Below are 10,089 nucleotides of genomic sequence, written 5' to 3'. Positions count from 1 at the left end.
GAGACAGAGTCTCTCTCTGTCACCCAGGCTGGAGTGCAGTGGCACAGTCTTGGCTCACTGCAACCTCCATTTCCAGGGTGCCAACGATTCCCATGTCTCAGCCTCCTGAGTAGCTGGGATTACAGGTGCATGCCACCATGGCCAGCTAATTTTTGTATTTTTAGTAGAGACAGGGTTTCACCATGTTGACCAGGCTGATCTTGAACTCCTGGCCTCAAGTGATACACCTGAGTCAGCCTCCCAAAGTGGTAAGATTACAGACGTGAGCCACCATGCCCAGCCTCCTTGGTTGCTTTTTAACAGCAAATCATTTTTTTTTTCTGTTTTGTGTGCCTTTTCCAAATTTGTTGAGTTTTTTTTTCTTTTTTTTTTTTCCCCCTTGAAACAGGGTCTCATTTTGTTACCCAGGCTGGAGTGCAGTGGTGCCACCACGGCTCACTGCAGCCTGTACCTCTTGGGCTCAATTGAGCTTCCTGCCTCAGACTCCTAAGTAGCTGTGTGCCACCATCCCTGGCTGATTTTTTATATTTTTTTGTAGAGACAAGGTCTTACTATGTTGCCCAGGGTGGTCTCAAACTCCTAGGCTCAAGCAATCCTCCCACCTTGGTCTCCCAAAGGGCTGGGATTATAGTTGTGAACCACTGAGGCTGGCCTTGGATCACTTCATGAGCATTTTCAGTATGCCCATCTCTGCTCTGGCTAGAAGCAATGCAGTGGTAGAAAAGAGACTGGCACCTCTCTTCAAGGAATCGAGATTTTTTAGGGGGAAATTATTGAAAATGTTACTTAGGCTGTTTTTCTTAAATTTCCGAATATTGTCTCTTAGTAAGGCTGGTTTTCTGGAATCTTTTTTTGGTCTGTTTCTACAGTGTATTAATAAGTCACGCTATTTGCGTTTTATTCTGTATCCTGCCTGGTTTTCCATTTGTGAGACTCTGTAGAAAGGATGCTTGATATTTCTGGAAGGAAGGAAGAGACAGAACCCTGTAGATCTCTGGGTATAAAGGACACAGGAGGCACGCTGTTGGAATAAATGAGCCAGCCCAATTCTATAGGAAGAGAGAAGAGCTCAGAAAAGCCCAAATATCATATCGAGGAATTAGCCAAGATGGCTTGGCTGCTCAGCTAGAACGTGATTGTCGGCACCAATCTTCCCGACATTCCTGCCAGTGCTCCACGTAACAGGCATCAGTAACTGTATGATGTGTGTAGCTGTTGGACATGGCGTAGCCTTTTGTGCGCACAGTGCTTGGAGATGGCTGTTTCTCCGGTGGAGCAGTGTGCAGTGCTGTGAGCTGCGAAGTTGTCTAAAGCAAGTGTGCCTCGGTGCTCTTGGCTGGGTGAACATTCCTAGAAATGCCAGGGGCAGCCTGAGTGCACGGGACCCCAGTGATTCCTATACTTGTTTCTTTCATGCAGAGGTGTTCTGAGGCTCACCTTACAAAGGGGCTTCCAGTGACCAATCAGATGTGCCTGCTGCAGGCCCACTTGTCTCTAAATGCTCTGACCTGTGGACTCTTCTCCATAGTTGAGAAGAAGCTAGAGTAAAATAGAATGTTTGAGAGAGTGAATCTCCTTCTTTTCTTTTTTATTTTCTCTTTTTGAGACAGGGTCTTCCTCCGTTGCCCAGGCTGGAGGGCAGGGGCCCAATCTCAGCTCACTGTAGCCTCAACCTCCCAGGTTCAAGAGATCCTCCTGCCTCAGCCTCAGGAGTACTGGGACTACAGGCACTCACTGCCATGCCCAGCTAATTGTTCGTATTTTTGGTAGTGACAGGGTCTCGCCATGTTGCCCTCCCAGGATGGTCTCGCCCTCCTGAGCTCAAGTGATTCAGCCCACTGGGCTTGGCATCGCGTGGTGCTGGGATTGCAGGTGTGGGACACCACGCCCGACCCAGGGAGTGTGACTTTCTGGTCTCGGGCTGGCTTACCACAGTACTAATTAAACTGCTCAGCCCAGGGGATTCGCTCATTGTTATTTCAGTTTCGGTTTTTCACTTATCTTAAAGGCCTCTCAAATAGATTGGAGGCCGCAGAGCTTGTATTGCACCTCTATCCATCTCTCAACTCATCCAGTAGGCGTTTATGAAGCGCTGGTACTCTTCCCCTTGCACCCGTCTTCTGTGCTAGGCAAGCACTGTGCCACCTGCAGGGCCGCAGCTGTGAGTTAAGTACATTACAGAGTTCTTGAGATGTCTGCAGGGATTCTGGAATTTGATGTGACTCGGCCACTGGGTGGAGGGAACACCAGTGATCAATACTGTATTGTCCACCAGCTGAGAGGCCAGGCTGTGGTGTGTGTGTGTTTGTTTGAGATGGAGTTTCACTCTTGTTGCCCAAGCTGGAATCCAATGGTGCGATCTCAGCTCAGCACAACCTCCGCCTCCCAGGTTCAAGTGAGTCTCCTGCCTCAGCCTCCCAAGTAGCTGGGATTGCAGACATTACACGCCCAGCTAATTTTGTGTTTTAGTAGAGACGGGGTTTCTCCATGTTGGTCAGGCTGGTCTCAAACTCCTGACCTCAGGTGATCTGCCCACCTCGGCCTCCCAAAGTGCTGGGATTACAGGCATGAGCCACCGCACCCAGGCTTTTTTTTTTTTCTTTTCTTTTCTTTTCTTTTCTTTTCTTTTCTTTTTGAGACAGTTTCACTATTGTTGCCTAGGCTGGAGTGCAATGGCGCGATCTTGGCTCACTGCAGCCTCCACCTCCTGGGTTCAAGTGATTCTCCTGCCTCAGCCTCCCAAGTAGCTGAGATTACAGGCGCCTGCCACCATGCTTGGCTAATTTTTGTAGTTTTAGTAGAGATAGGGTTTCACTATGTTGGCCAGGCTGGTCTCCAACTCCTGACCTCAAGTGATTCACCCACCTCCACCTCCCAAAGTGCTAGAATTCCAGTTGTGAGCCACTGCGCCTGGCCTGTGGTGTCATTCTTATGCTGAAGACTCATCTGTAAAAGCTGTTTTTCTCTCACTGAAAGTGGGGACAGTCAGAATTGTTACCAGTGAGGAAACTCTCTGGCCACCCTGTTCTTAACGCACCCAGTAGTTATGTGTATATCACCTGCTGCTTGCCAGCAGCCCCTGCGCTCAGTGCTCAGGACAGGCCTCAGTTTGGCACCATCCAGGGGCAAACTGGGTATGACTCACAGGAGACCATAAAGACTCAGTACCCACACTCTCATGGCTGGGGAACTGGGAGTGTCATAGCCCTTCCAGGTGTCCACACCTAATTAGTGGGTCATCTTGGCAGACGGTGGGGGCATGTTGGAGCTGTAGAAAGCTGGGGTCATTTCGAGCCACAGAAGAATTTGCTTCTGCTCCCAGCTAAACCCAGGGCTTTCCCCAAGGGCCAGCACTGTTACCAGAGCCTCCTTTCCAGATTTCATGCGGACAGTACATTGTGCTGGCCCTGGTAAGTTTGGTCCTGTTGATGAGGTTGACTGATTGTCCCCAGATTTCCCTTTTCACCTTCTGCAGTCTCCTCTGAGAGGAAAGGGGAGCACTTTTCAGTGCCTCCACGTGTGTGGATTATATTGTCATCCGCAAATTGAAGACCTGTATACCCAGGCCTACATTCTCCTGCATGGCCATTTGTGTATGTCAGGATGCCATTTGGGAAACAAAATCCACTCTAATTATTCTTAAGCTTAGTGGATTTTAACATGGAAGGAGAAGCCTAAATCAGCAATCTCTGGGCTGCGTCACAAGGAATAACTCTTGACCTCAAAGCATGGACCCACCTAGGGAGCTGCTCTGTCTGCTCCACGAAGAAGGTCTGGAGGTGGGATCCACGCCCTGCACTCATATCTTTGGGTTCGAGTAGACAGTACTACAGACCCTTTCTAGGGAGGAGAGCCCTGGACTCAAGACATAGCAGCCTCTGCCAGAACTGTTTCTTTGTGATGCAGCTGTGCCTGCCAGTGCCAACACCCACAGCAGCTCAAGTTGGCCTCCACCCCCTGCCCTGCCAGTAGCATGAGTGTGTCTGTTTGAGGGAGCATGGTTCATGTCCAGGATCCTAGCTGCGCGGGAGTCAGAGTAGAGGATTAGAGCTTCTTGTCACTGACAGGCAGGGTGAGGTGAGCAGTAGGGCTTTGGCAGTGAGAACTTTTCCTGAAGCAGTCCCTCCTGCATGCTGAGCAAGAGGGAAAGGGTGTTCCACTGACCTGCCTAGATGGGTAAGAGCACTTGGCCAGAAGGCGGGAGGAACCGAATTTGAAACTGTTGGAGCAGAAATCGTCTAGCTGTAAATTCTGAGCTGGCAGGTGAGGGGCTTGTCAGGTTCCTAGGCCCCCAGGACACAGAATTGGATTGTGTGTCACACGCATTGGTCATGCATAGCCTGCTTTTCTTTGTTAGTTATTTGTAACAACCTACTGAGCAATGCAAATCCTCCTCCACATGAAGGCTCCACCTTGGCAGGGGCCTACATTGGCCGTGTCAGCTTGCAAAAGCATGGTGCCCCTAGTGCTGTCTGAATGTTCACTGCCTCAGGTAGTCCTCACAACACCACAGTCAGATGTGGGCTCTGGTGACTGTTTCTCAGAAGAGGAAGCTGCAGCCCCCAGATAGTAAGTAAGATCCCCAGGTCTTGCAAGCCACCACATGCTGTGGCTGTGGCTGTGGCTGTGGCTGTGTTCACGCTCCCAGAGACTCCACTAAACACCCAACAGGGAGACACACAGCGCATCAGCTGGGAGGTGGAGTGACCTGGGAAACGGGCTTGATTGACTGGGAGAGGTGCACAGATCCTCTGCGGGTGGGAGGAGGGTGGGGCCCCTGCTGCTCACCAGAGGGTTCCACAGAGGGTGTCACACGTCAGAAAAAGAAACGCCTTCATTTATCACTTATATCAAACTGATTGCTTGTTTCTCTTTTGTTTTTCTCCTTCGTTTTACAAGATTGTTGACGGTAAGTGGTTTCATTTCCTTTTTCACTGGGTTTGGAGCGAAAACTGCCTTAGGTGAGAGCTGCGGTGCTGCAGGCCTTGGCAGACCTTCCCCAAGGGCTTGGAGCTCTCCAAGCAGGAGGATCCCTTCACACATACTGTGGTCAGACCCGCACAGTCAGTCCCCCCGTGCCTGCTGAAGAAACTTCACCCCATCACTGAGCACTGAGCTGTTGTCCTTTCTTGTGGCCTACCAGATTTTGGAGAAGGCTGGTAGCTCACAGCAGGGGTTGGGGGGTTTCTCCTGAGAAGATAAGATAGTGGCCTCCAGAGCTGGGCAGAACCTTCTGGGTTATAGCTGAGCATGGCAGCAGTTTCTCTCTGGGGGTCCCAGGCAGGGAAGGAAGAGGGTCTTAAGAGGCATCAGGATGGGGGTGGTGAGGATGGTAAGAGTAGGGAGCCTCCAACCTGAAAATGTGACCTCTTACCTTAGAAAGAAGAAGACCAAGGAGGAATGCAAGGAGGCTGCCCCAGGACCACGCTGACAGCTGTGTGGTGAGCAGTGACGATGAGGAGTTGTCCAGGGACAGAGACGTGTATGTGACTACCCACACTCCCAGAAACACCAGGGATGAGGGCGCTACAGGCCTCAGGTACCAACATGCCTCCAGCTCTGCTGCTGGCGTGCTAGGGTGTGGGGCCAGGACATAGGAATGCTTTTCAGCAAATCTGTGAGCGCTCGGCCCTGGCAGGGCTTGACCAAGCCTCTCCCTAGCATCTGGATACAGTTGGAACCTGGCCCAGAACTGAACCCAGCTGTTTCCACTGTAACCAGGGTATGCCGGGCGCTGACAGAGTGGGCGCAGACAGTCCCAGTGGCTCCAGACAGGGATCCTGGGGCCAGTAGGGACCTGGGGGAGGGCAGGGTGACTCAGGTTGTCTGCACCTTCTGATGTTCACCCTGCCACATGCCCTTGGGGCAGTTGGCTTTTCTGAAAGTCTCTTGGATGCCTATGCTAAGGCAGAGTCAGAGAAGGTCGGGGTGGTTCTCTTGTAGGGGATACAGGCCACTTACATGAAGGCCACATACAGGGTATAATAAAATGTTTGCATTGACTGAAAAACTAATGTGAAGCACTGTGCTCTTAGGCCCTCGGGTACTGTCAGTTGTCCTATCTGCATGGATGGATACTCTGAGGTAAGTAAACCAAGCTGTATCTTCCTTGCTTCTGGTTTCTAAACTTCATTGAAAGAATTGGATGAGACAGGATCTTCCCCCTTGGTGGGGCTGGACAGCCCTACTTGCAGTCATGCCTGGGCATCACTTGCTGCAGATCTGCTTGTGAGGGGAGAATGTGCCCGTTTCTCCTTGGACCCTACAACTTTCACCTTCAGCGCCTGTACCCCTGTATGCCTTGAGCTTCCGGGTGTAAATGCGTCCTCCTTTTGTGTCCCCATCCTGACTCTTCTGGAAGCTGCTAGTGTTTACTGGCATCCCTCATAACCTTGGGCTGTCACGCTGTTGAGACGCCATGGCCCCTGCCTCCTCCTCTCCAGCTCAGAGCGATCGCAGCAGGCACAGTCAGCTCTCCAGACCCCTCCCTATTGCAGCCTGGCCCTTGCTTTCCTTTAATTGGTCATCTTAGGCATAGATGGGTGGGATTCTCTGGGGACCATGGCTGCTCTGGGATAAGGATAAACTCAGAGACTCTTCTTTTTAATCCCTTCTAGATCGTGCAGAATGGACGTCTCATCGTTTCCACAGAGTGTGGCCATGTCTTCTGTAGCCAGTGCCTCCGTGATTCCCTGAAGAATGCTAATACTTGCCCAACTTGTAGGAAAAAGATCAACCACAAACGGTACCACCCCATTTATATATGAAGTATTCAGAGTCGACCAGGAGAGACGGATGGACAGACAGACAGACAGGTTCTCCAGTGGTATCTGCCTCCATTTTCCTGCACTCAAAAAGACTGTTTCGAAACCAACATCTGATATGTAAACTGCTCTTTTGTTTCCAAGCCCTTCCTTTTGTTGTCTCCAGTTTGATGCTATGGCGCTGGACCCAGGGCCCTCCCAGGCCATGTCTTTTCCTCTGGGGCGGTCCAGTTCCAGAGTGGGAGAAAGGGAGTCAGGCACATGGGGGATCGTGGTTCTAGTCTGCTTGCAGAACCTGCACATTTGCCAAGAAATTCTCCTTGTTTGGAAAGTTTGCCCCAGCTTTCCCAGGCACACCACCTTTTGTTCCGAGTGTCTGCCGGTCGACCAATCTACCTGCCACACATTGACCAAGCCAGACCCAGTTCACCCAGCTCGAGGATCCCAGGTGCAAGAGTGGCCCCTTGAGGCCCTGGAAAGACCAATCACTGGACTTCTTCCCTTGAGAGTCAGAGGTCACCCGTGATTCTGCCTGCACCTTACAATTGATCTGCAGTGATTTCTGCAAATCAGGAGAAACTGCAGGGCAATCCCCTGTTTCCTAAGAACGAAAAAGTGCAATAAAGGCCATTCGTTACCTACTTTTCAGCAGCCCACAAGATGTAGCACTGTTAGTGTCCCCCTCAGAGGCCTAATGTTGCCTAGGGAGCAGTGCCCATCCCAGCCCGTTTCTGCCCGCCAGTTGTTCTCAGGAACCTTACCCATGCTCCAGCGTCCTTCACCTGGCACAGGACATGTAAGATAAATAGGGCAGGCACGTGTTTGGGTGTCCTCTCTTTTCTGATAAAATCCATCCTGTGTTTGCCACACGCCCTCCAGTCCTCAGTTCCTCACTTCCCACTGCCTAACGTCTGCCCCCGCGTAGATACTGAGAGGTGGTGGCAGTAATTGTGGCCTTATCAGCCGCTTAGTTCCAGGCTTTTGCCCAAGTCACTGTTGCCCCATGTTTTGGAGAACCTGGCCCACCTGACTTGGCTTTCTCATCCTTCCCAACCCAGTGCCATTTGTTTCAGAAGCTACTCCTCTGGCCAACTGGGCTTGGATCCTTTGGGCTTTGACTGCTCCATAGGTTTTGGTGGGTGAAACATGGGCCCAGATGACAACCTCTCCCTCACTCCACAGGTGTGTGGGAGCCTCAGGTTCTCTGAAGGGCAGCAAAGTGGCCCACGCTGCCCCTGACAGCACAGGCCCTGGGGGTGGCTAACGAGAGAGGCCTTACAGTGCCAGCCTGCCTCCTCTTCTGCTGTCCTCCTTCCTCAGAGGGCTTCAAGCCAAACAAACGGCCTTTTCGTGTGAAACATCTTCAGAGTGGGAAAGGGGCCACTTCTGGCTTTGTTAGCAATAACTGACCTTCAGTTTACCCTTCTGAAGGAGCAGGGACTCAGCACAGGATTCACTTTAGACGGGGCTGAAGGAGTGTCCCTCCTCTGTGTGAAAAGAAAATTGTTTTATTCTTCATTCTGACTTTTTAACTGTTTGGCTCACTTCCAGTTAGTTTGAATGAAAATAATAATTTTCTACTTGGAGTTGAAGAGGGCAGAATCCTCAGCTCTCATAATTGTGATGTGTAGCGTGTCTGCCCTCTGACTGAACATCATTGCCATTAACTTTCTTCTGGGCATCATGCGAGTGTCATGATGCCCAGACTTGGAGCAAGGCAACCTTGGAGTCAGTCCACTAATAAAATATAGTACCACCCATTTTAAAATTTCTTTAAGTTTTATCCTTAAAGACAACTTCAGTGGTTAATTATAAAAGTTGTGTTACTTCGTCCTAAATTAAATTGATAAAAAGATTTAAAAATGTGTTTTGTTTCTACTATTCAGAAACTGCGAACTAGGGAAAGGTTGGTATGAAAAAAATGTCTTTCCTTTTCTCAATGTACATAGTTCAACTCTTTCTTTGTTACATTTAAACTATATCCATGGATATCAGTCTGCTTTGGACTCCTCTGCTAGTGTTAAAGATGGAAATAAAACCATTAATTTGAACCAAATATCTTTCACACACTCATTTGCTCTTTGGAATTAGAATCAGCTTCCCCCCTTTGTCTGCCTCACGTTGAGTGTGTTTTGCATTGGTGTGTGTTCAGGAAGTTTGCATGTCCGAAATCCAGCACGCATGTGAGAGGCTGTTCTTGGAGCAGAGCCAGAGGCCCAAGCCCTGGAGTCCCTGAGAGAGCAGAGTCTACTCTGAGAGGCAAGATTGGCCGAGGCCGAGGAACTGTCTGCTCAGCTCAGCCAGTCTCTCAGAGGTATTGGGGGTGCTGCTCTGAGTGGGATGGACTGAGATTGCCCTGGATACCTTGCATTGCAGTGCCCCCCTTTGCCCCTGGCCACCTAGATACAAAATTTGCCCTCTGCGTGGGAGTCAGCACTGGGAGTGCATGGATGTGACAGCCACTGCCACAGGCGAGCAGTGCCAGCAAAGCCACAAGGAGGGAATGGGCTTGGCAGTGTGTCCAAGCTCTCCCTTTGCCTCTGCCCTCCTCTGTAACGATCCAGCTGTCCCCAGGGACTAGAAAGGCTAACATGCTTGGCTGCCTGGGTCCCAAAGGCCTACCATCCAGTGCAGTTTCTTACCGTGCTCCTGGCACTGCACTTTTGGCTCTGTGGGCAGTGAGACAGACATCATGGAACATTATTTACAGAGGAGACAGTCCCCTAGGCCGGTGGAAAATTGAAACTGATGAGGGGGAGGTACAGGAAACCAGGAGATTCAGCAGGAGGAAGTTGAACCTGTCCAGAAATTTCTCCCTGAGTAAGGGCTACTAAGTTGCCATCTTCAAGGTCCAGAAGGCTCTCTAGGGAAAGAGGAGAAGAAGGAATTCCAGAGACTCCAGGCCAGGCCTGTGAAAGTTATGAGAAAGACCTCCTTGCTGGCATACAGTAGGGTCTGCAGGCCTCCCTGATAACTAAAGGCACTGGACCACACACTTCTGGTGGCTTCCCAGGGGAGGCAGGGAGCAGTGTATCCCTAAGACTGGTACTACTGGAGTGGGTCTGGTCCTGGAAAGGAGGGAGCCCCCAAGGCTGGCTGTGGAAACTCAAAAGATGTCTGTATTAACTGGGTTTTTTGTTTTGTTGTTGTTTGGCAGCATAGAAACAATTGATTTTTGTATATTGTGTATCCAGAATCCTTGCCAACTTTTTTTTTTTTCCCTTTTTTTTCCCCCTAGACAGTCTGGCTCTGTCGCCAGGCTGGAGTGCGGTGACTCGATCTTGGCTCACTGCAACCTCCGCCTCCCGGGTTCAAGCGATTCTCC

The 10,089-nt window shown here is 50.5% G+C and overlaps 1 protein-coding gene across 4 annotated transcripts in view; it reads left to right on the top strand.

Moving 5' to 3' along the window:
* RNF4 (ring finger protein 4) overlaps positions 1-8,820 on the top strand; it is a 45,182-nt gene extending 36,362 nt beyond the window's left edge. For 3 of the 4 annotated variants that reach the window (XM_011936745.1, XM_011936746.1, XM_011936747.1), the window contains 4 exons: positions 4,900-4,909; positions 5,380-5,539; positions 6,036-6,084; positions 6,618-8,820. In XM_011936745.1, coding sequence (XP_011792135.1) covers positions 4,900-4,909; positions 5,380-5,539; positions 6,036-6,084; positions 6,618-6,767 — 369 coding nt within the window. In that variant the 3' untranslated portion in view covers positions 6,768-8,820. The remainder of the gene's footprint in view (positions 1-4,899; positions 4,910-5,379; positions 5,540-6,035; positions 6,085-6,617) is intronic. The other variant, XM_011936748.1, reaches the window with a different exon arrangement.
* The last annotated feature ends 1,269 nt before the right edge of the window (positions 8,821-10,089 follow it).

Source organism: Colobus angolensis, unplaced genomic scaffold (assembly GCF_000951035.1).
Source record: "Colobus angolensis palliatus isolate OR3802 unplaced genomic scaffold, Cang.pa_1.0 Scaffold157, whole genome shotgun sequence".
NCBI lineage: Eukaryota > Metazoa > Chordata > Mammalia > Primates > Cercopithecidae > Colobus > Colobus angolensis.
This window is presented reverse-complemented; position numbering and strand designations above follow the sequence as displayed.